The sequence below is a fragment of the Paramormyrops kingsleyae genome, chromosome 24, assembly GCF_048594095.1.
Source record: "Paramormyrops kingsleyae isolate MSU_618 chromosome 24, PKINGS_0.4, whole genome shotgun sequence".
NCBI classification, from domain to species: Eukaryota; Metazoa; Chordata; class Actinopteri; order Osteoglossiformes; family Mormyridae; genus Paramormyrops; species Paramormyrops kingsleyae.
Genome location: NC_132820.1, coordinates 13,294,160 through 13,319,510, shown reverse-complemented (window position 1 = coordinate 13,319,510; position 25,351 = coordinate 13,294,160). Strand labels below are relative to the sequence as shown.

The following is a 25,351-nucleotide window of genomic DNA, read 5'->3' as shown; positions in this document are numbered from 1 at the left end:
CACTGCACCATACGTCCAATTTAGTGGCCCGTTTTGCTCTTTCTGGAAACCCAGAACACTATAGCCAGACATCTCCTTTAGTTTGACACCATGGCGCTTTCAGAAATGACCCCTGAGCCCTTCAAAATCGTTTATTTTCTAAATAATTTCAGGAAATTCTTATTTTTATATGTAATTCAGGTTCTTATTTTTATATGTATGGATAAAGCCTGGTTACTGTCATTAAAAGTTACCCTGTAACTCCGACCCCCCCCCCCCCCAACCACACACACACACACACATACACACATGCAGCCACACTAGAGGAAATACTCGAAAACATCCTCAAAGTGTTAACCTTATTTTTGTAAACGCCGCTCTCTGAGCTGCGATAAGAAACCACATACTTTAGTTCTGCTTGCAGCTCTATTATCTGGTATAGCTGGTTGACAAAGTTATAATTCTGGTCTGTTTGCTTGTCATGAGGTGAATTGTTGCCATCTAGAAGGATTCTGTTTTGAGAGAGATGCACATAGAGTTCACATATGATCCCGCTCCCCTTAAAGTAACCAATCAGCAGACAGACTCCATTCAATTACAAGAAGCAGCTGTATTTTTTGTATTATTTTAAACAATGGAGGCATTTTTCATCCAGTGTTTGAACATGTTTGTTTAAACAATTTCAGTGTAAAAAGACTATTTTTTTTTAGAAAAAAATAAAAATAAAACCAAAATAATCATATTTTCAAAGACAAGAAAATCATTAAAATATTTCCCACTGTCCTCTCACCAGCAATTTCAATTAAAATAGAAACAGCATTTTATTTTTCCTAAAAAACAAACATATATATATATATATATTCAATTTCCAAGGCAGTCAGCAGGCTGGGCCAGAGTTTACTTCATATTTCGGTGTACGTTTATAAAACAGGCCTCAGAAAAAATGAGAAAGAAGCATAGTTTAAAACCGGAGTTAGCTGTGGTTAAGGATTACCAGTTAACCACGGCTAAAGGAGCCATTAGAACCAGATCTGCAGTACGGCACACACACACACACACACACACACACACACGCGCACGCACGCACACTCTGCCAGCCCGCAGGATGGCACATCTACTGCAGTAAACACAAGCCCCCCCCCCTCCGACTTCCTCTTTATTGCATTTCTGCCATCTCACGCTTTTCCCTTTTATTTATTTATTTATTGGTATTTCTTCATTTTTATTCTGAGCAAGGGGCAGACGAACAGGTCATGGGGGGTGCGGGCACAAGAGCCGAGAGGGGTTGCACTGCCCCCCCCCCCCCCCCATCAGCACGCTGCTGTTCATCCCTGAGGTTTAAACTCCACCCCCTCCCCCCCCCAAACATAGCTATTTCCCATCAGACCACAGAATCCAGATGCACACACTGGGGGGGGGGGAATCGATCTACAGAGCCATATGATATCATCACGATACAATCAGCAAGATTTGGGTCAACCGGGTCGTCGCCGTGGCTACCACCCAGGACCGGTGATGTTGGGGTGGACGGCTTTGCACTGGGAGAGTCCGTGATTCTGTATTGTGGCACTAAACAGGGTGCCAGACCAGACAGGTCCGTTTTGGAGTGGAGACAGACAGCCTGAAAGAGAAGGGTGGGTGTTCCGTGACGGGGGGGGGGGGAGGGGGTGGAATAGCGGGCATAAAGGAGAGCGGGCAGGATGGCCGGGGGAGTGTGTGTGGTATGGTGTGGCACAATGGGGGGGGGGGGGGGGGGCATCCCAAGGCTGCGCAGAAAAGACAGAGAAAGAAAATGTCTGTGGGACCCCCACCCCCTTCCACCCTCCAGCACCCCCTGCTGGCTACAAGGAGCCTCGCTTCTGCAGTTCCTGGATGAGAGCTGTGGGAGCAAAAGGAGAAGGTCAGAGGTTAACATCCATTCCTCAATTACAAAGGTCCGCTAAAATTGCTGCTCACAGCCAATCAACAGTCAGCTCTGAACGGAACAAATATGACTTGGAGAAGTGACAGATTGAACACCCACTGCTAAGGGCACAGATGTTACCGAAGCCTCCAGAAAGAGTGAAACGGGGGCCACTTCACATCTGCTTCTGATTAAAAACTGAATTAAAAGCTCAGAGAGTTACTCTTAGAGATGGCCTCTCTGCTCGGGGGCTGTAGGGACAGCTCCGCCGAGCCCCTTCCCATAATGCTCAGCAAACAGCTGACACTTCCTCTCCGGCAGCCTGCCCATAACGGTTATCTGGGGGGGTGTCTGTGACCTCACCTCCGATGATTTCCTCTTTGACCTTCTGCAATTCTTTGCGGACTTCCTCCAGGAGCTCCTGCACACACAGACACAAAGTTCAAAGGTCGGTCATACCCTTCCCTCTCCAATACCACCTTCGCGTTTGTGTTAGACGTGGAAAACCGCCAGATCTCCTAGGTGAATCCCGGGAATGCTGCCGTCACCTGCTTTATCCTCTCCATCTCGGATTCCGGGCTGACTCCCGTTTCGTTGCTGCCGGACGTCTGCTTCACCCTGGAAGGGAGGGAGGTAGTGAGGGGGGGAGGCGCACAAGGAGGTGGGAGGAGCAGCCAAGCGAGACTTCGGAGGCTGAGCCAAGCGTCTCTGTCGCCATGGTAACCAGATGCCTCTGGATGCTGTAACCGTGGCAAAGCTCCAAGCGTAACTGAGAGTCAGTCATGCCACTAACGCTGAAGGGGGGTTGGGGGGGGGGTTGACGCCAAAGGGGCCCTGACTGCTCGTACAGGCTGACTGTCAGGTTAAGGAGCCAAACAGCAGGGGGCGCCAGAACGGAGGGCAGCTGTGCAGAATCACATGGACGGTGGAGAGAGCGGGCAGAAGGTCATGTCGCTAAGGGTAAAGGCACAGCCGATGGCGTACAGCAGCAGCAGCATTAGCAGAAATATTCCAGGCAAACCTGGACAAAGTCCCCCTGGCAAGGCTTCACGTGTTATGTCGGCACTGACCACTGGGTGGCGCCACTAACATGGCAAAGCAGCGGCAATGCAAGGGAGAGCTGCTGTTTTCTGTTGGGGAGGGGGGGTGGCTAAAAATACCTGGACCCTGAGGAGAAAGGAGGGGCAGCTGTGCTGGGAGAGGCGTCAATGTCCTTGGGGGCGGAGTTAGTCCTGTTTGAGACATGCACACTTGTTCATAAAGGACGGCGGAGGGGATGTGGAGAGAGAGGGAAGGATGGAGGAAGGGATGAAGGGAAGGGGGAGGACAGGCAGGCCCCCCTACCTTGGCATTGTAGAAGCTTTTTCCCAGGGTCTTCTGGCGGTTTCTAAGTGTGACAGACGGGAAGCGCAGAGATTCAAGGTCAGGCAGAGCAGAGGTGACAAAACAACATCCTGCATCACGTACAAGCGTCTCCATGCTCAGCAGGTGGGTGGGTCCGTGGGGAAGTGCCCCGCCTGCTCACGCAGCCATCCAACTCACCGGCTGGGGTGAGGGGCTTCGCCTCCGGAGATTCCACGTCGTCCTGCAAGCCCACAGACAGTCGGGAATTGGGGGAGGCTCGATTTCACTACACGCACGCGCTGGTACCCATGCCCCTCCCCTCACAGCACACTCACGCTACTCGGCTCCTCCTTCTTCGCTGCCGGTGGCTTATCTGCGGCCTTTCTCCTGTTTTGGAAAAATTATATTTACATTATATTTGGGCAGAGTCAGAGTCAAAGAGAGGCAGAGTCACAGGGAGACAGAGAGTCAGCACTCCATATATTTGGGAGGAGCAGACCTTCGAGCGAGGATGGCGCTCATCTCGCCCATCAGGCCTCCTCCGCCGCCACCGCCGCCCCCTGATGGTGCAGGGGTGCTACTGCGGTCTCCCTTGGCTGCTGTGGGTGCAGCACCACCATCATCCGCCTGCAGGCAAAAGGAGATCGACAGGCAGTTAGCAAACGGTCCCCTCACAGGCCGCTGTGCACCATGCATCTCTTTTGAATGAACAGCCAATCAGAGCCGCCTGTGTTTAAATAATAAGCCAATCAGGAGTTTCCTGTGTTTCAAAGAACAGACAATCGGTGCGGTTTGTATTTGTGGTGAGAATAGCTGGAATATACCTTGGCCACTTTGCGCAGCTTAGCCCCCGCAAGAGCTGCTGCCAGCCCCCCCTCTTCGCTGCCCCCGCCGCTGCCCCCGCCCCCTCCCCCTACGCCACCCCCGGATGACGGCAGTGGCGGGGCTGGTGGCCCAGAGGGAGGAGGGGGTCCTGGAGGAGGTGGAGGGCCACCTGAGGGTGGGGCAGGTGGAGCCGATGGGGGAGGGGGCCCTGGTGGAGGAGGTGGTCCTGGTGGGGGTGGAGGGCCCCCTGGGGGTGCGGCAGCTGGGGGCGCGGCTGCAGCGGCCTGTCTCTCCCTCTCCAGACGCGCCCTCTCCTGCTCCTGCCTGGGTAGATCACGCACACACACACACACACACACACACACACATTACTGTACATACAGTGGATAGACCAGAACATTTTGCAATCTACAATATATTCACAGGCAGGAACACACTTAAGGTTAATCCCTAAGGAACAGCTAGGTTGGGAAAGGCGCTATATAAAAATAAGCATCCTCCCGTGTGGAATGTAGAGTTGGGCCATCGCAGTAGGCTGTTCGAGGCCAGTCCGACTCCTGGGATGGGTGTCACTGTGGTTACAGGACATAATGTGTGTGTGTGTGTGTGCGCGCGCCGTGTGTGTGTGTGTGCGCCGTGTGTGTGTGTGTGTGTGTGTGCGCCGTGTGTGTGTGTGTGTGTGCGCCGTGTGTGTGTGTGTGTGTGTGTGAACGGGTTTACCTATCCTTATGGGGACATAATGTCCCCATAACGTGATAAATATCCATTTATGGGGACCGGTTTCCTGGTCCCCATAAAGAAAAATCGGTGACTGCTATGAAAAAACTAAAAATGCAAAAACTCTTGTACAGTATTTTGTTAGGTTACTTATGGTTATGGTTAGGGCAGGGTAGGGGTTAAGGTTGTCATAGTTAGCGTTAGCATTTTTCCCATTGAAATGAATGAGCGGTCCCCATAAGGATATGTTTACCCTACATGTGCGTGTGTGTGTGTGTGTGTGTGTGTGCGCGTGTGCCTTTTCCGGGAGAAGGCTCAGATGGAGTGTGATGGGCTTGTGACTCATTAACTCAGCCAGGCTGTGTGTCGTTAGCGTGGCAGCCCCCATCATGGTGACCTCTCAGTCCTCGACCCCGGGCACAGAGAACCCATGTGACAGCCACGTCGCACTCTGCTCCTGCCGAATGCCTCATTAAGGCCTCAGAGTGACCCGGGGGCAGGTAATTAAGCCCAGCGGCCGGGGGACTGCAGCATGACACGTGACACGAAGGGGGGACTTGGTTATCGTGTGTGTGTGTGTGTGTGTGATTACGTAAGTCTCTGAAGCAATGCAACTGTGCCCTCTCCCCTCCATTGCCCCAAATTTGGTACCTCCTCTGCTGCTCCAGTTCTTCTTGGGAGGGTCCATTCTGCACAGGTCGGGGGGCACTGGGAAAGCCTACCGGGTAAAAGGTGAAATGCAACATCCTTCAATAATTTTTTAAAACCCTATAAAATACGTAATAGTGATAATAATAATCTGTGCGTATCACTGTCTGTATTGGCCTCCTTGAACGAGGGACTAGAATCTCTGAGCTGCTCAAACCAGGACGCTGAAACAGGCAGCGGATTGGCCACCTTAACAATGACAGCACGCTGAAACAGGCAGCGGATTGGCCACCTTAACAATGACAGCACGCTGAAACAGGCAGCGGATTGGCCACTTTAGGAATGACAGGAAGCCAAAGATAAATTCAAAGGAAATTCAAATTAAACAGCAGCAGATCTTTGTTTATGTTTAATTCTTCCACAGAACCACCCACCACACACACACACACCGGGTCAATGGGTCACCGGGACACAGTGTGACAGCGGCAGCCATGATCAAAGAGGGACACAGCGGTGGTACCTGCATCACCCAGCGCGCTGATCACTTCCAGGGCATGTGAGATGCCATTGGCGAAGAGGGTGGCGTCTTCCTTGCTGCCAAAGTTCAGACCCCACACCTGCCTGGCGTCCCTCCACTGGTGGAAGTTGGGTGTGGCCTGGTTGTACTTCAGGCCCTTCGTGATTGGGCAGTTGATCACCACCTGTGGAGGGTTCACCAATCATACACAATGTTGCGAATGCAGTGCCTGACTAGGAATCTGAACATGCAAGTCCTGACCAGCCTGTCTGCTGTTGCGTATAAACCTAACCCCTGCTGCTCAGGCTGGATGATGGATGGATGGATATAAACCTTATAAATATTCACCAGCTCATACGCTTCTGCTGTGGTCTGGCCAGTCTCTCAAGGAGTGATACACTGAATTTTACACTGTGGAAAAACCAGATGATATATATATTTGTCGGCCACAAGGGGGCGACAAAAGCCACACTTGTGATCACAGTGACACTGGGGTCCATGAACTCTCTCATATTGCTTTGTTAGTTTCCCAGCCTCACATTTTCGAAAATGAAAACCCAAGAAGAGTGGACATCCGACTAGCCGGAAGCAGGCGGCGGCTGCGAGCGAAAAGCTGACACGCATGCAGAAGCAGGCAACCTTCTGGTAAACAAACGTGAGAGGCTGAGATGGAGAAGTCAAGGCCAGAATGGGTGGAAAGGGGAAGTGAGTGAATGGCTGAATGTGGGAACGAAGGAGAGCCATAGCGAGGGAACTCAGCAGGAGACCGATTTTACAGGGGCCCAGGGAAACAGGCGGGCACCAGAGGGCGCCAGAGATGACAAAGCCACACAGCGGATGGAAGCGAGACGGGGTGACTGCACCCAGCAGGGGTGCACAGGGCGGGCAGGCAGAGCCAGGACTCAGTGAGTCAGCTAACGGTGCCTCCCCCACATCTGGGGAGTCAGACCGGAACCGAGATACTGTGAGATCCCACAGTGCTGCGCATGACCTGCTTCAGCTTCCTCTCGCACAGCAGAGATAGATGTAGGCAGCAGGGCGTCCCGGCCTGCACATGACCCTGGGCTGTGCAGTGTCTTGCCCTGCCCCATCACGTACAGGCCCCTCCCCTTATATACAGGCCCCACCCCTTACCTACTGGCCACGCCCCTCACCTGCTGGTCCGCCTGTATCTTCCGGCCCACGATGCGGAAGGTGTTGTTGCTGGGGTTGTGGTACACCTGGACCCGGCTGAAGGACTGAGCGCCCGTCCCTGCCGGAACCCACTTCTTGTTTGCGTCATCGTAGATCATCACAGTGGCTCGAGCCTGGCAGATACTGGACTCACTGGAGAGGGGGGAGGGCAGGGGGACGGGAGGTGTCAGCGGGTCAGACTGTAAGGCGTTGATGACGGTTTGCAGAGCCGCATGACCAGCACTTCATGAGACGAAGCCCAGCGGGTCTCGCCCCCCACCCGGCGTGTTGTTAAGGCCATTAACCGTAAGCTCCTGTGTTAACCAACAGCAAGACACAGACATTCCAACTCAGAAACAAACAGGAAGTGGCCGCGCGTCTCCGTGGCAATCAGAGAACACTGTATGCTAACTGAACATGTGAGTCATCTGCACCTTGCTGAAGGGGGGGGGCTTTGCCAGAAGCCTGAGAGTGATGGAAGGAGGAAGCGGGCGGTCCAGCGACCGCAGTGAGAGTGTCCGGTTCGGCACCGATGGTAATAATGGCCGAAAGAGAAACTGATGGAGCCCCGTCCCGCAGCTCCGGGCACAATAGCGGCGTGGCACAAACGGACTGGTGCAAACACACGGGCCAGCGAGGATCAATTAAACCATCAAGAAATAAAAAGGCTTAAATTTTCAGCGGAATCCGCAAGGATGCCCTGGTTTAGAAAAGTAAGAGACGGCTTATCAGCTCCGACTCCAGCTGCCGGTTTTTCCCGTCAGGTTCTTGTGTTCCAGTGTCACCACAGCTCATTCGCCGCTAATAATCCGTTCTTGTTTCAAAAATCAGCACTTTGCGATGCAGATAGAACTAATCAGCTGTCCAATCGGAATGGTGATTAGGTGACTGCCATCGAAACTGAGCGCGTGCAGGCGTGTGAGCGGCGAGCGGTCAGTGCGACTTGTCGCTCACCGCCTCCGAATCAGAAGCGTTTATGCTTCCATTTATAAATGCTGTATTTTAAGAAGTGGCACAGAGGGTTTCATTTTTTAACGAGTCGCTGCTTCGGTCTTACTCAGGCTCAGCGAAATGCTTAAAAGAGAAATGCAGAGAGAGAGGCAGACGGGACAGACGGATGCATGACGGCAGCCTGCGGAGTAACAGCACGCTCTCGCTCTCGCTGACGCACCACCGCACGGCAGCATGGCTCGGTGACTTAACTCCGCCGCACAGACACGAGGCATCTCTGCCTGCCCCCGGGATTAAAATAAGAAATTGGGTCAGGAGGGGTTTGCGGGGGGGAGACCAGGCCCCACCTCCCCCCCCCAGGGCGGATCTTCATTCTGTATCCACCGCCTCATGCCAGCAACTGATTGGTTGTGTCGAACACAAGATGTTAAGGCTTTGTTAACATTCAAGATGTTAAGGCATTAACATTAAGATCTCATGTCAAACGTCAGCTTTTCTCTACACAGCCTTGATGCCACCAGGTGGCGCAATGGTTAAGGACTCACTGGTTCTAAGGGCCTCTTCTGATTTATTTATTTTTCTTGTTAAATCGGGAGAAGCACGAGAATGAATGTGGGAGTGAGATGTGAATGTGAGTTGGCCTGCATGCTCACGCAAACATGCACACGCACTCACACACAGGTTTGTAATTATATCTTTGTGGGGACTCTCCATTCATTTCCATGGGGAAAACTGTAATCCCAACATGACGACCTTAACCCCTACCCAGCCCTAACCTTAACCATAGGTAACCAAACAAAATACAAGACTTTTGGCATTTTTAATTTTTTGATTGCTTTCACAGATCTTTGTGGGGACCTGAAAATGGTCCTCGCAACGCCAAAATGACATTATGGTCCCCATAATGTAATATAAACCTAATCCACTCATACACACACACACACACACAGCCAGAGCCATGCCTTGCCCCTGCAGTGCATTGTGGTTCTTCTCTCAGCTGTTCTGACACCCCACAACAGCGTACGGCACACGTTCTCCACACTCCCATCACCCTCCCTCCCGCTCACGGTTCCCAGGCTGCTCTGGGCCTCCTGTCCGCCCACTTCCTTAAAAAAAAAACCCGAGACCTGTTCCAGGTTCCTCTCTGGCGTGTGAAGCACACATCGGACAGGGCTGTTTAAGGTGCTATGCTGCACACAGATACTCTCACACTTATAATGAGTCACATACACACACACACACATACACACACAAACACAGCTGTGAACCCCAGAATCCCACACCTGCTGTTAATTCCCTTCATTACTCGCCCCTCCCCCCCACACTGGGAGGGGAGGAATGGGCTGGGCAACCCCCCAGCTGCCTGCATTCCCACGCCTGCTGTCTGGGCCATGCCGATGGCCCCCGGGGGACATTCACGAAGAGTTGTACAAGCAGCTGTAGGGGGCGCTTTGACACAATCAGATCAGGAAGGGTATAAATGACTAGAAAAAGAGAGAGCGTTTGGCAGCAGGAGGACACTACGGGGGTCTGTATGGGTTCATGGGGTCTGTAATAATTCACTGACCATCCCAGGGAGCAGAAAGGCAAACACGCCGAAGGACGCACATACCCGGACATGCAATACCTGCACTCACCTGTGGGGGCGCCAGTGGGGCTCGGGCAGCCTCTACGTGTGGGAGAGTGCCCCCTCCTGGGGGGGAAACACTTGTGCTTATCCCACAGCCAGGTGGCGCGCAGCACCGTCAGCAGGCGCACGTCCCAGTGCATTAACCCCGGCCATTAAACGGTGGCTAAACGTCACCTTGACTTAAGCATTATGTCACCTGCTGGTAACCACAAACAACTACAAAGAACCGTTTGTACTACATAAGATCAAGCTATGGGAGAACGACAGGAGGCCTCATGAGTAGGACAATGCAGACAGACATATAGGTGCACAAGCACACAGATGCACACACACACACACACACATATACGCACATATATACACACCCCTCAGCACAGGAGATGTACTGTGGATAGCTGTTTAAAACACATCCACATCGTTTTTAAACCATGCGACCCCCCCATGAACCGAGAGTGACTTCCCATAGAGTCACTCAAACAAATGCTCCCCACCACCCTGCCCACCTTCAGCGACTGGTGACAGTCATTTTGTGTTTGGCCTTCTGGAAAAAGTTCACGGAAGGTGGCGTGATGAAGTATGTGACCGAGCGTGACACAGCCGCAGTACGGGTGTCCCAGAGGTGCCCGTTTTACGTGCCCGCGTCTGACGAGCAGCTTGGCACCGCGTCACGTCCCCTCACGGCTACGCCGGGGTTCGCCGCTCTCTTTCCCGCCTCCGAGTCCCGGGCCGCTATTTTTAGAAGTTGCCCATGGCAACCCATCACCGTGCCGCCACCGTGACTATAGGAGCCTTCCGGAATATTGTGATGTAAAAACAGAAAGTTTGGTTTGGCGTGTAAACACCAGCTGTGTGGTGTCTCCTGAGCCCACCCCCCCCCCCCCACCCCTCGCATGGGGTAGGGGTCGACAGCCACACCCCGCTTCACTAATGCACAAGGGGGCGTCAGCCTAAGTACATTCGATTGTGCTTTAATGGCACTGCTAATGTAGCCACTTCCCGAAACCCAAGCTGGGAGATGCGTGGGAGATCGATCCGAACCGGCCGCCCTCCATTTAAGCTCACGGCCACCGTTCTGTCCGCTAGACAGCCGGCTAATGCTACTCCCTAGAGCATCAGAATCCCAGTCAGGTTCACTGGCCACACACAGGGAAAATGTCTGTGGCCATATACAGTCTGATATATAAAACAGACATGTGTGGATGAGAAGTGTATAAAAAGTGCAGGCGTGCAGTGCAAGGAATGTATTATTGAATACAATAGGTACAGAACAATAAATAGTAATCATTGATCCGATCAACCCAATAGGCAAACACAACCAGGGAACGCCTTGGTAACTATAACACCAGCCACGAAGCAGAGCCCCCTGGAGGCCAGGAGGACTGGAAAAATGAGCCATTTGGGGAAAACTGAGTAGGATTTCCAAGAAGCACCTCCCTTGACAATACATGAGCTAAGGCGGGTCCCACGACTCTGAGCTCATTCTGCACCATGGCGCCCCCTACTGGCCCCTCCCATTTTCCTCTTTAAAAGCTTAGTAGACATTTTCTACGGAAAACTACTTTCAAAAACACAAGTTACACACTGCACAACTATTCTGATAATACAGTCCCAGTTAATAATCCAGCATGACACCAAAGTGGTCAGACCTCGTCAGGTGCCTGAATGATAAAAAAAAATCATCCTTAAGAACTATGTCCCCTGCTGGCCAGTGTTGATAGAGCTGAGAAATTCCTCATGGCTATAATTATACTAAATAAGATATTGGGGCTGTTATTATAAGGATAGATAAAGAAAACCTTTGTAGGCCTAAATTTAAACTGCCAAATTACTGTAGGAATAAATAATGACGCGCAAAGTGTAAAACCACCAATCGCGTGACATCAAGGCGACAACTTACAGGGCGACATTTACACCGAACTGAGAATTTTCGTGAAGTGTAACTCTGAGAAGTGTAATCTTTTTGCGATTCATTGCCCTATCGGGAGGTGTGGAGGTCTCGCGAACAAAAAAAAAAAACAAGTTCCCCTTTGCAATTTCCTACATGAAAAGACTCACAGGCCAGACGTGTGAGGTGCACACGGAACAGCGCAAACACTGCGAAAGATGAATCGCTGCGTGGCCCCCAAGCATCAGAGGAGAGCGGATGAGAGCCAGTCCGCTACATCATCCCAAGGAGATGCCCAAAGCTTCATTGCCTGTCCTGCACATACTTTCAGCGCAGACAGGACTGAGTGATGTACTACTCAGGGTGAAGGGGGTGGCTGTGAATGTGTCATCTCTCCGGGAGACAGCTGTCCGGGAATAGCTGACCGGCGTTCCCACAATCCCACGCCAGCGTTGAGACAGCCATCCCCGTTTCGACCATCCCGTCTCTCTGTGTCCAGTGTGAGCGAGTGTTGTGGGAGGACTGGCATGTTTTCCAAAGATAAAGCAGTTTAGTCTGGGGCCAGAGCTGGGAGTGGGCGAGCAAGGGCGAGCGGAGCGATAAGCGGCATGAATCACGTTGCTGCCGCGTTGACAGCCATTATGCCGGCCGAACCGCTTCCCCTGTTTTCTGAATAACCATCTGTGGAAGATCAGCTCCAACGAGGTGCCACTACACCACTGCATCTTTCCACCGATTCTCCATTCGGTCATTCACAGATCTCAAACAAGCTCATGCAAATCAACCCATAAGTTACTATAGTCCTAAATGACTGAAAAGTTACATTTAACGGATGATCTCTAAAAGACCCCAAAAAGTCATCACCTAAGGTTACGCCACCCATCCTACACACAGCAACATGCAGCACCAGGTATCGGCGTTAAACATGTCGGTCGCTTTCGATTTCGTTTTTTTTTGAAGTTGCGGAAATCCGCACATGTTTAACATTAGGAAAATCTTTTTCAGTTTGCGCGGAAACCACGTCCTCTTCCTCACTTTAAAAAACGTTACATGACATCTGCACTAGTTGAAAGTTCCATATTTACTTTTCAATATATAGGCTTAATATACCTAAATATTTAATACATAATATACCTAAATATTTAGGCTACTTAAATATTGTAATTGAAATCGGACTGGTAAGTCAGTGCGGATACAGCGGATATAGAATTTCTGCATAGTTTGCACATCCACCTCGGATACTTTACGGCACTATACTAAGCCTCCGTAAACTCCGTACTCTGCTCCTCTGCACGGTCCAGCTGCAAAACGACAACTAAGTGGCGGCGATTCGGAGCCGTGAACCCGGCAGGCTTTGCCCCACAAAGGGATGCGGCTCTGAGCGCACCGATAATGTCAGCGCGGTTCCGGGTGCAGCCTGCAGTGAAACCGGTCCTCTAGCCAAATCTCGGAGAACAGAAAGAACGAGAGAAAGAAACAATGAATAACAAAGGCAACAGCCGCCTTTAACCTTTGGGGGCTAAATGGGGAAATTGGGAAATCACCTACGACGTGTTACAACTGAATGTGAGAAGTGCATTGTGCAAAGAAAAGACGGCGTGGCATAATAATGTAAGGCAGAAAAATTACCCACTTTCATAACAACCCTCTTAAAGCTAAGACCGTATAACTAAATTATTCGGTTCGGTCAGACGTTTGGTCCGTCTACATCATGCATCCACAAGGATCTCAAGATGGCGAGATAGACACACAGGAACACGGACGCCTGTATTTTATATATTTGTGCCGTATGAAGTATCTCTGCCAGGAGGCTCAGTCCAGTACAGTGCAAATGTCCATGTAAAACCGGTTATAATTCAGCCCTGTGTCACAAATAGGTGCGGCGACGATTGATCGCAATGGGGAGGGTGAAAAGTTTAGGATAACTGTCAGATTGACAATCGTTTAAAGAGACGGGCAAATGAGTGTCTTCCCACTTAATCCCCGGCAGCCAGAGGTGCTTTTTAACCTATTAATACAGAATCTGGGATAGACAGAGCCAAAAATAAAAAGGAAATCCATGGTTCAGCACCGGCTCTGTGCACCGTGTTGAAAAGCAGCCGGATGAAGGGAGACACGCGTACAAATCACACTCACCCCAGTCCTTACCTCATTTTTGGAGAATGGTGTCGGTGCCGAGCCGCGCCGAGTCCCCGGTCCCGGTCCGCAAACGAAAGACACAAAAGCGATTATGCAGCCGGTCGGGGGTACAGATGTAACCAGCCGCCCCGGGTTATGAGTTCATGATCATGAAGAAAACAAGAGAGAGAGAGAAGAGGAGGAGGAGGAGGACTGGCTGGCTATTTCCTGATTCGGGAGGGGAGGGGAGGGGAGAGAGGAGCGCGTCCTCGCACGGCTGCCTGCCGGCGCTCCGCATAGCCTGTACACCCACCGCTCATTTATTCCCACTTTACATGTAACACAGGGTGATAGCGCCCACGTTTAGACCCCATTCCTGCCGCCTTCCGCCCGAAACACCTATCCTGGCTGATTTGCCGTGATTTCGGTGCCGGGCCGGCGCTCCCCTCTCATCGTAACCCTAAATGATGATCGAGCCGCAGCTTCAGCAGCCGAGATGCGGGATTAAGCGGGCGACCGTTCCGGTGTCTTCGCTGTTACACGGGGCATGGAGATAAAACCCCTTTATCTGATTTTACTGGGCTTTATTAAAACCCCGCAATACATGCATTTATTTTAAACGTCTACGTACCTAAACTACCGGACTTAATGCCCAGGCTTCTCGGTGGTCACAGAAATACCATACTCAAGGAGGAAGGAAGAAGAAAAAAAAAAAAAGTGAATCGTGAGTTTAAAACCGCAAAGCTTTTCCTGTCTCTCACCCCCACACAGACAAACCTGGGTTTAAACTCAATCAGTTATTCTCACGAAAAAAAAAAATGAACAAAAGTATACGTCGATAAAGGCTTAACGAACTGAAGTGAAAATGCAGTCGTGTAAATAACTATAGATTAAACCACCACAACCCGGATAAGAATGTTCTCGTTTCTCCTTTTGTGCCTCTCAATTGCAATCTCTTTTCTGCGGGCAAAAAGCGACAGCAGATTAAAAGTTGCAGAAGTTACTTTAAGGCTGCATACGGTCGTCCATCTCTCGCTGTATATTGTTCAGATGTTGATTTTATGCAAGAAGCACTTTACTCATATGACTCAGCGCTATTGGTTTCCCAAGTTTGCCCTACACGGCTAAAAGCCGCAGGGCTTTATATGCTTGTTAAGTATATATTATACAGGGTAGTTCAAAAATAGCTAAACAATTAGACATGAGTAGGCCCCTATAGGCCTAAAATGTTTGCGCGAGTATTTTATCCTTCTAATTTCATGTAATTTACTATTTTCCCGATTTCTCGAGCACAATTTCGGCGCAGGATATTTGCATTCAGAATTTAATATGCCCGTTGTTTCATTCTTAAACAAACATACTTAGAAAATAATGGCAATTCAGCCTTACACGACCCTGCAGAGTAAGCCTATATAAACATGAAAATCCGGTGCAGCGATTTCAGTAAGAATTTTGTGGTCCAGCCTGTAGCGAATTAGCGTTTTGTTCCGTTCGCGTATTAAAAGTATGATTAAGCGTTAAATGCATGGGCAGGTTTCCTCAAACTCTAAAACCATTCATCTAATACGATGTCGTTATTGTACTTGCGACCATTTACTACCGACAACAAACACAACGATGAGTAATCAAAACACAGCTTTCTGTAAACAGACAATGTTTTTATACCTAATCTACATGCACATAGTCCTATATTATGCGTGTCCATTCATCTCTTCCAGGAAGCACAGGGTTCAAGGATGGGGTACACCCCTCATGGGACACAACTTCGTCGCTAGACACAATCATACTGTACGGGCGCCTGACAGATGCCAGCCAGAGCAGTACTCGGTATCTTTGAACTGGGGGAGGAAACACTCATGACGTGGATATAACATGTAAACTCAGCACACTGAACAATGAATGCTGCCCACCCAGGCTGCCCCTAAGTCAGCAGCGCTGGGTTCCCTTTTTAGGGCGTTTTTCAGCACAACCTTCCCCACGTTTTATTCCGCTCTTCGTTATATCGAAGCAACCATATTAATTTCTACCAAACGATCGCTGGCTTTAAGCCAATAGCATTTAGTGTTTCCGATCAAAACCACGTTAATGCAACTTCGCTCTGCACCAGCAGAGGGCGCTGAGGATTACCGTGAACTGATCAACAACTTCTTCCGAATAGCACAACCACACTAGGCTAAGGTTCTGGAAGGCAACACCATAAAACCGAATGGCCATATATAGGTTACCAAGAAATGTAAGCAAAGGTCAGTTACATTATCGAAAGCCTAACATTAAACTGTACCACCACAGAAAAAGGCACCCAGTTGCAACTATTGCATACTTCCGCAATTTCAATAGAAACTTAAGAAGCCTCACAGAGAAATTGGACAGCAAATGACAAAAACTTTTTTTCATTTTATTAGGAAAAAAAATATCGCCAAAGAAAATGGCAAATGTTACAAAGCCATAGAGATATCCAAAATTGTAGCCCAACTTAACAGGCGAGTCATTTGGAATCATTTGAGGGGAAGCACATAGTAGTCAGATTTCCACTGTCCGGTTAACATAGAGTCTTATCTAAACCTATTCTCTGGTTCAATACAAAGAAGCCATTTTAATAACAGGAAAAAAGGATCTTAATGTGAACCGCATTTAAAACTCACCACCACACATTCAATGACTCATTAAGTTCTATGAGGTGACAACCAGATACTAGGGAACAAGACACATGGAGAAAATGACCACAATCTGTAACATGGCGACTGGCTGGAAGGTTGTTAGACCCAGTCTAGGTTCCAGCCTTGAAGTCCCAATTAGTGGCTCCAGATTTCCCTCAGAAATATTTTTTTTTTTGGGGGGGGGGGGGGAGATGGTAAAAAAAAAATCTGTAACGAAGTTACAAGTTACACATAACATGAATACATTATACAGAGTGTGGGCTTTAATTAACCAAATAAACAAATCAAAGACCAAAATGATGGACCATAGCATGTGATCGCCGAGGACTGAGACTGTTCACCATTCATCTAAAGGGGGGGGGGGGGGACTATTTCCCACTGATGAGTGGGTTTCTCAGCACCACAATGACTGAGTCACCACGCAGGAACATCTTGGAGATATAGCGGTCCTTGTTGACCGGCTTGGACTTCTTCTTGCCCTTCCCGCTCTTAGGGACCTCAGTCCACATTTCCTTCACATTCTCCAGCACCATGTTGCAGTGCCTGCACAGGATGGGAAGACACATCGACACAATGTTATTTATAATAGGTGAAAATGACCATGTCCATACAGTACAAAAACCTGACATAAAGACATTACAATGTCTGCCTTTTTTCTTCTTCCATTAAATAAGTTATTAGTGGCCAATAACACCGCAGCAGTATAGCTCAAAGCAGAAATATACAATCCCAAGCTTTGGAACCCAAAACCAATTCCTTGTTCTCCACAACTTCTATATGGACCATTTTGTTGTAGGGTGTGGACTCACCCAGGTCCAAAGTCAGCCAACCTGGCCTAACAGGTTAACAGACAGGAGGCAGTGGGTAGTTATTAGAGGCACAATGTCACAGTAGGCCTGCGTTCATAGTGGGGTACTGCAGGGTTCAATTTTAGGACCACTATTGTTCCTAATTTACATAAATGATATTGACACCAATACATACAGTAAACTGGTTAAATTTGCAGATGACACCAAGGTGGGTGGTGTAGCAGATACTGAACTAGCAGCACAGAGGCTACAATGGGATCTTGATTTAATTAGCGACCGGGCAGATTAAATTTAACGTAGATAAATGTAAGGTGCAGGGAGCAGAAATATAAAGTACAGGTGTTTTCTGGGTTCCACTGAAATAAAGGTAGCTGATTGTGAAAAAGACCTCAGTGTGTATGTTGATGCTTCCATGTCCCACTCTTGCCAGTGCGGGGAAGCAATAAAAAGGCCAATAGGATGTTGGGTTACATCTCTAGGTGTGTGGAGTTTAAGTCAAGGAAGGTGATGCTACGATTATACAATTCCTTGGTAAGACCCCAGCTAAAATATTGCGTGCAGGTTTGGTCACCAGACCTTAAAAAGGACATTGCTGCCTTGAAAAGGTTCAACGTAGGGCTACAAGAATGATTCCTGGTCTTAGAGGAATGTCTTATGAGGAGAGGTTAGCTGAGCTGAATCTGTTTAGCCTCAAGCAAAGGAGACTAAGGGGGGGACATGATCCAGGTATATAAGATTCTAACAGGTCTGGATGCTGTTCAGCCAAATGGCTACTTCAATATTAGTTTAAATACTAGAACTCGTGGCCATAAGTAGCAATTACCGGGTGAACATTTTAAAATTAAATTGAGAAAGCACTTCTTTATACAGCATGTAGAGTACGGAATAGTCTTCCTGTTTAGTGTAGTGCAAGCTAAAACCCTGGGTTCCTTTAAATCGGAGATAGATAAGATTTTAACAACTCTGAGTTATTAGTTAAGTTCTCCCCAAACGAGATTGATGGGCCTAACGGCCTCCTCCCGGTTGTAAATTTCTTATGTTTCTACCTGTCAAACGCCTTAACACGGCCCAGCAGCTTTTTGTTATTTCGGCAGTTGATGAGGACTTGCGTGTTGTTTTTCACCGACTGGGTGAGCACGGACAGCGGGCCCGTGTTGAACTCCTCCTCCTCCCGCTTCTGCAGCTCCTCCGGCGTCATCTCCGATTTGGGCTTATTCAAAAGACTCCTACAAAAGACGCGAAGATATTAAGTGCTTACTTAGAAATCCCACGCGGGACTTCAGTTAGGCCAGCTCTTTGCCAAGAGTTACACGCACCAGATCAACCACCGGCTAACACATGATGATACACACGATAAAGAAACGCAACCAAATTGCCTCGTAAGCACTCCACAAAATGAATAATTACATTAAGGACAAAACAAATAACTTACATGTTTTTGTTCAGACTGCAGTCGTAGCGAATATGAATACCGACTAGATTTAACAAAGCAAACTGGCGTGCTGCAGCAGATGGCGGCTTCCGGTAAACCCGCGTTTCCTTCCGGCGGTATCACTTCCGGGTCACATGTGCCTTAATTTGACTAGAGGGCGGGTTATTGCTCCGTTAATGTATATTACAGTGGATGCACTTTTCGTTATTCATCGCGCATATAAGTAATCTGATTAGTTTCCATGCTTTTTGACGGTTGATAATTCACCGACGATTAGTTTCATAATGTGTTACTCCCATAACTGCACATAAATATTAGTTTTCATACGACGTGGCCACAACAGCGTAACTTTGAACACCACTTATATAGCCGGATAGATTTACAAAAAAATAATAAAATAGCTATATACTTCCCGAGATTTGATTCTGCAGCCTTCTATTGACAACGCCACCGTACTTATGTGAGACCCCGTTTGTATGAGAAGCACGCATTTATTGTATCTCTCCATCTCCCACAATCAATGCATATCATGCGCCGGCGATAATATCAGGCTAGACAGGATGTTTTTTCTCACCGTTAATCACACCTATGTCGTATTATTAGGTCAGGAAGTGCTAGATGATGGGAGGTCTTTTAAACAGGCGTTAAAATAATCCACAGCTTCAGCTGTCGCTGCGGGTAATGGTGTCTGTTAATGACTAAAAAAAATAAAAGCAGAAATAGTGACATTGTGTTTTTCTTTCGGAATGGGTCGTGCAGCGGCGCAGCGTCCCTCTCGCCGGCCTCCGCATAACGTGCGGTTGGCATTGCCAAACAGGACCATTTAACAGTCAAAGATATTCCCGCAAACCCTCCTGCGCCAGCCCAGTCCGGCCTAAGCGCATCTAGGTATGCAAAACGGAGTTTCAGTACGACCTACTTTGCTGCCCTGGGTGGGGCGGCCAGGAGGATCCTTCTCACTGCTACCCGTGTTCCACTTAATTATATTTATAAATAAATATGTTGCGTTAACTCTACACCAGCAAGAACAAAAGGTGCTGTCTGAACGGCATTACGATCCTACCGACAACTCTGCGCTTTCATTGAACGAATGGATGTCAGATTACCTGTTTATCACAGATATTTGTGTGATAAATACCTGTGCAGCCCCGACTGGATGTAGCGATGTATAAATGCAAGGCTGTAATCATAATATATATCGGGGAGACATATTGACAAGGCTACGGTCTCTTCAGATTCTTTCACGATGGATAGCTTTCATAGGCGTGTAGGGTGATGGACCGTTTAAGAACCAGCTGGAGTTTTGCAGAGTTAATCGAATTTGACTGTTGGGATGCACTTGGCTCCTTCCAGGTCTGCCCAGAAGGTTGCCTGTGACCACACCTCGCTCCCCGTCAGCGCGGCTGGGTGGGGCGCATATTTGCATACAGTTAGAGCGAGTCTTGCAGTCGGCAGCGGGAGAGCAGGACAGTATTGTGTGACAGCTGGCCAGGTGGCCCGGCGAGCGGTGACAGGCAGAGGAGCAGCCCAGACAAACTTCCCTGGCTGTCACTATCTGTCGCGCAAAGCACTGGCCTCCAGCGTTTGAAAATTGCTTGGACCTTTTCCGCAAAGTTTGTGGGCTTAAAAGATTTGTTGGAGGGGGAAGTTATGCAGTGTACACACATGAGCACACAGACATCCGTGCACAAATAGTACAGGGTTGCCAAGTCTCACGCATTTGTCGTGACACACTTTCAGACTCACACTCTTACTGCAAGTCTGTATTATTCTATTATAAACCTAAAATTAGCTACACCAAAACTGTTTTTTTCCCCCACAGCAATAAAACAACAATTTTATTATGAGGTAATAAAACTGTTTCATACATGTAAATGCGTGTGCAGACTTGAATTGAAAATCTCACACCTGCCAGCTGACCAAACTTGGCAACCCTGAGAGTGAATCAGTGAAAATTAGAAGTGCTAGCTGGTTGTTCTTCATCTGACCCCTGTAACATTTGCCTAATGCTCTCCCTCCCCATCCTGCCAGTGGATTCTGATCTCACCGCCCCGATGTGTGTCACTGCACTTCCCCACTCACACAGTTCACTGGTGTCCAGAAAGAAGTAAGCCCATCCTAAGCGTCCTTTGGGGACAGCGGGCTGCCCAGGGGGAGGAACAGGGCTGCCCTTGAAATAAGGGCCCCGTGGACGTCGTCGGGCCCCAGCACAAGTCAGAACACACCATGGTCGCCCTGCTGTCTTCAGGCACGCCAGGAAGTGCCACGTGGAGCTTCGCCTGCAGGCTGCCGTGTTTGCTCTGCATGAAAAAGCCTCTGGGCCTTTTAAGTGTAAGAAGGACACGTGACGAAAACAAACACAAAAAATTAAGGTGCGTCTTCCTGCATTACACTGGACCAGTTTATGCGGGACTCGGCGTATAAAAAGGGAAGGAGAGGAGTAAGCAAATGTGACTAAGCGTTGCGTGTTTATGCACTTTTTGTATTTGCAGAACAATTTAAAAATGAGGGATCATGTGTAAAAGCCTTCATGCAGCCCTGGGCTGCAGCTGTGTGTTTACACATGTACTCTGACTAGAGACCGGAAAGGGGGGCAGGCATGGAGCAGATCCCTGGGGGGGGGGTGCGGCTCTCGACCCCCCTGCTGCATTTGAATAACCTTTATGCACGCTGGAGAGCGACAGGCCCAGCAGACAATGTGTAGGGGACTCTGGCAAACAGGTGATTTTACTAGCAGTTCAGGCTGTGCCCCCCCCCCCACTACCAAGCCTCTGTTACACAAACCGTGGCGTCGGTGAGAGGATCCGTCCTGGGGCCCCGATTTGCATAGGTGCGGGGGGGGGGGGGAGCCTGAATGGGGCAGGCAGATTCTCAGTACCTGGCATGCAAACCAGCTTGGGAGGGGGGCAGTTACAGTGCCTCATGCATCAGCCTGCACAGGTGTGTCCACCCCCCCACATGCCCTGCCCACCCCACCCAGTCCCAGGGGCGGGATAAGCCAGGGAAATGAGTGCTGTGATTTCTTTTCTTTACCTGTGGGGGTGCGGGTTCGGGAGCAGTGATAGGTGCGTATGAAGCTGCCTGGGGGAGGGGGGAGGAGGGGCATTGGCCGACACCCACCGCGCATAAACGGAGACGGACAGGACCCCGGGACAGTGGTGGCAGACGGGCGACGAGGACAAAGACAGAGAGATGCCACGCTCCTTTCTGGTGAAGAAGAAACGGGGCATCTACGGGGGATGGAGATGGAGGGATGAGGAGGAAGAGCAGCCACTCGTGAATGAGTGCCGGACAGGTGAGGAAGGTCAGGGCAGAGCAGGGCGACTCAGGACAAAACTCACAGGTACAGACACTGAGTAAAGCTATGTGTGTTTCTGTGTTATTCCATGTATGGTGCGTATCTTCAGTGTGACAAACCCCACCGCCTGGGGACGTCATTGTAGACAGTGACCGTTTGCCAGCTAGTCTGTCTGTCTGTAGACTGAAACTGCACAATGTTTCACTCATTCTGTCATTTTCTGCTCTTCCCTCAGCCACACAAACTGCCCCGCTGCCCCAACACCAATCATCTACCCCCGGCTCCAGTGCAGAGCCCGCCACGCTGCCTCAGCTCTCTGCCCCCAGCCTGCCAGTGGAGGCAGCCCAAGCCTGGCCCCCCTGTCTGTCCCAGCACCCCCTGCTGCCTACCCAGGGGCAGTATTACCCCCATGCCGTGCTGTCCATGGCCCCCCGTGCCAAGGTAAGGCTGACGCTATCCTCATAGCCACGCTCGCTCACATGCACTCACCATCCAATAGAAAGCTGAGGATTTGTTGACCCCGCCCCTTTAACCGTGGCTCCTCCCTCTTCACCCCACCAGCCACGCTTGGCCACTAGCTCTGGGGACTTCTTGTGCGCCGTCTGCCACAAGGTATTCCCGCTGCAGCGCATGCTGACACGTCACCTGAAGTGCCACAGCCTGGTGAAAAGGCACCTGTGCAGGTACTGCGGCAAGGGCTTCAATGACACCTTCGACCTGAAGAGGCACATGCGCACGCACACGGGTGAGAGCGCCCCCTACTGCCCCCGCCTGCTCATAGCACAGGCACGCACCCAGATGCTAACGCACCCGCTCCCGCAGGCATCCGGCCGTACCGCTGTGAGCTGTGCGAAAAGGCCTTCACGCAGCGCTGCTCACTGGAGTCCCACCTACGCAAGATCCATGGCGTGGCCCAGCAGTACGCGTATCGCCAGCGCCGCTCCAAAATATTCGTGTGCGAGGACTGCGGCTTCACCTCCTCGCGTCCTGATGACTATTTCCAGCACATGCGGCAGCGGCACCCGGGAAGCCCCGCCCTCCGAAGGTACTATCGCAAGCACACGCACGAGCAAGGGGCCCCCAATACCACGGAGCACAAGATCACCCCCTTAGTGCTCTACCCGCACACCAGGTACTTCATCTGACTCCCCCCCAGTCCTCTGGGGGGGTTTGGTTGGCCCCTGTCTGCTCATCCCCTCCTTCATACCCATCTCTCCATAAGGGGAACATAAAATATGTCCATGGAAACTGTCCTTTATCTCTTTTCGTTTTATTATTTTTTAAAAATGTATAATAATAATGTACAATAGCATTGACAAAAATAAAACTAAATACAAAAATTGGCCAGTTGTTTGCTGTTCTTCTCGAACACCAGTCACACAATGACACTACAGAAAGCAGTTCCTGTTCCGCTGTGGAAGCCAGTCGCAGGGGACATGGAGATACGATCCTGTGACAGACAGCATCTCCGCTGGCCTGAGACCAGAGGGGTGTGTATTGATTTTGATGTATGTGTGAGACACCTTCCTCCCGCTCCTCTTCACTCAGTCCAGCGATGTCCACAGTGAGGCGCTGTGCACACATAGTACAGTCTCATGGCATCCTGCAGAATGAACAAGATGGTTACACTGTGTCATAAAAAACAAGCTCTCTAATGACATCTACCAGCTTACTTTTGCACACACACAACAAAAATAATTTATGAAGCAGCAGTACAGTATTGCATATTCTGCTAGGAGGAATTAAACCTGAATGAATACTGCACCTCAGCTTTCATGCTGTGAGACTGGAAGAACACCGCCTCCTTGTGTCCGCACCTGGAATTAGCAGGCGACAAAATGCGAAGCAAGAAAGTGGGGAGTCAGAGGCAAGCAAGAACTGAAACCACCAGAGGCAGGGCATGAGAGTGTGGGGGGAGACTTGGAAACTTACTTGGGACATGGATGGTCTTCAGTACGAGGCAGGGTGGGGTCTTGGGACACATCTGCTATAATCTGAGTTAGTTCACTAGGAGACATAACCACGGGCACGGTTAAAATAACGGTGTACTCTGCGTTATGTACATTACCAGTTACAAAACTGCAAGACAGTGAACGCCACTCACTCAACCTCGTGTGTGATCTTGTTGACATAGATGCAGCTGTTATCGGCTTCTTGCTGGTAATCGCAGTTCCTGCACTAAAACGCGTTGAGACAAACGTATGAGTCGAATCGCCGGTCGGACACAGATCTAAACGCAGCAGCCAACAAATCAGTGATTCTGTACACCTCATCCAACCTGTCATAAGAGCAGTGTATTCATTTTGCGAGGCGGTTTTCGTTACGCCGTTTACCAATCGACCCCAGAAACGTCCCTTCAGTGGCCAGAAGATCAAGCACTTAGACAGTAAAGACCTTTCACTTACTGCGTAGAGTAAAATGCGGTTCTCTTTGTCCTCTTTCGGATACAGCATGTTGTTGCTATAAAAAACATAATTCCATATGATGTTTCCGGGCATAATAAGCGGGTCAAACAGTCACATTAATGTTCATCAAACGTAACTTATGGACACAGACTAGCACTACGATGCTAACAGGTTAGCTAGCACTAATTTTAGCGTCCCTTGATAAAGTAATTCTTACCATTCTTGACAGAACCTGATTCCCACAAACCCAGGTTCATAAGTACCACCCTCAAGCTCCATCTCCAACACACAAAAACGCTAAATTATACGACTTATAGGAGTGAAAAATGCGAATGCGGTGCGCACCCCCCTGCTCAGGACATCTCACGCATGCGCTGATGAATCGTCGCGCTAAAATGATGCGCATGTGATCGGCGTGCCGCTCCCTGGAGTAGCGGAGGATCAACCTCACTGCTAAAAGTACTATTGCAGCAAAGTAACTAATAGCAACGATCTTCAAAATAAATAAACAATGTTCTTATATTTATTTTGAGTGCTAAAATTAATTTACATTTTGTTAGAAAAGAAGATGTATTGTAGCTATGGGAGACATGGGGTGGCTGATTTAGCATAAAATGATTGCACACATTACCCAAGTACATGAAGATATACATATAAAGAAGTAAATGTGACGTTGCTTTTGTCTAGCTGGATTTTCGCAGAACATGGGCCCTGATAACTCGTCAGGTTTATGGTAGTCTGGGCAAGATGCGCGTGAACGAAAATACGGTCATTTTACGGTCCACTAGGGCAATTTAAATAAGCAGGAAATCCTGCTTCGTGATACAGGCCACTGATCAGAGTCGTTTTATTCGCCTTAGAGTGATGGTCCCCCGGGATTTATATATGTATTTTCTTTCCTGTTCACCTATTCAACAATTTCCCTTCGTGAGATTAATAAACTTCATCGTATCTTGAATCGAAATTGCGGGTTAATTTTGTCAATAACACTGAAGCACTATATTAACCACGTGGACTCTGAAATCATTACAATTAAATGTGCACGATCAAGCAATATCAG

At 49.4% G+C, this 25,351-nt stretch overlaps 4 protein-coding genes across 6 annotated transcripts; 1 reads left to right on the top strand and 3 right to left on the bottom strand.

The window, feature by feature from the left end:
• Window positions 1–569: 569 nt before the first annotated feature.
• LOC111850600 (uncharacterized) lies at window positions 570–14,364 on the bottom strand. 2 transcript variants are annotated; one of them, XM_023824648.2, is made up of 13 exons: window positions 13,721–14,358; window positions 7,088–7,259; window positions 5,937–6,117; window positions 5,420–5,486; window positions 4,051–4,375; window positions 3,726–3,853; window positions 3,562–3,613; window positions 3,425–3,467; window positions 3,227–3,269; window positions 3,043–3,114; window positions 2,431–2,500; window positions 2,246–2,303; window positions 570–1,858 (listed from the first exon to the last, which is right to left on the bottom strand). In XM_023824648.2, exons 1-13 carry the CDS (start codon window positions 13,723–13,725, stop codon window positions 1,821–1,823), a joined length of 1,254 nt encoding a protein of 417 aa, XP_023680416.2. In that variant the 5' UTR covers window positions 13,726–14,358; the 3' UTR covers window positions 570–1,820. The 2 variants fall into 2 exon arrangements, with proteins under 2 accessions (XP_023680416.2, XP_023680417.2); XM_023824649.2 differs by lacking the exon at window positions 3,043–3,114 and having other exon boundaries at window positions 13,721–14,364.
• A 1,707-nt stretch (window positions 14,365–16,071) lies between these two features.
• Window positions 16,072–18,741, bottom strand: snrpd2 (small nuclear ribonucleoprotein D2 polypeptide). The gene is made up of 3 exons (XM_023824655.2): window positions 18,589–18,741; window positions 18,203–18,382; window positions 16,072–16,890 (listed from the first exon to the last, which is right to left on the bottom strand). Coding segments are annotated over exons 1-3 (357 nt in total). The 5' UTR covers window positions 18,591–18,741; the 3' UTR covers window positions 16,072–16,715.
• Window positions 18,742–21,690: 2,949 nt separating this feature from the next.
• On the top strand, window positions 21,691–23,071 carry LOC111850638 (transcription factor Ovo-like 2). The gene is made up of 4 exons (XM_023824751.2): window positions 21,691–21,883; window positions 22,122–22,327; window positions 22,448–22,631; window positions 22,709–23,071. Exons 1-4 carry the CDS (start codon window positions 21,781–21,783, stop codon window positions 23,029–23,031), a joined length of 816 nt encoding a protein of 271 aa, XP_023680519.2. The 5' UTR covers window positions 21,691–21,780; the 3' UTR covers window positions 23,032–23,071.
• Window positions 23,072–23,140: 69 nt separating this feature from the next.
• Window positions 23,141–24,693, bottom strand: polr2i (RNA polymerase II subunit I). Of its 2 annotated transcripts, none has more exons than XM_023824753.2 (6): window positions 24,637–24,693; window positions 24,292–24,346; window positions 23,991–24,064; window positions 23,819–23,893; window positions 23,652–23,703; window positions 23,141–23,489 (listed from the first exon to the last, which is right to left on the bottom strand). In XM_023824753.2, exons 2-6 carry the CDS (start codon window positions 24,337–24,339, stop codon window positions 23,427–23,429), a joined length of 312 nt encoding a protein of 103 aa, XP_023680521.1. In that variant the 5' UTR covers window positions 24,340–24,346; window positions 24,637–24,693; the 3' UTR covers window positions 23,141–23,426. The 2 variants fall into 2 exon arrangements, with proteins under 2 accessions (XP_023680521.1, XP_023680520.1); XM_023824752.2 differs by having other exon boundaries at window positions 24,509–24,690.
• Window positions 24,694–25,351: the final 658 nt, after the last annotated feature.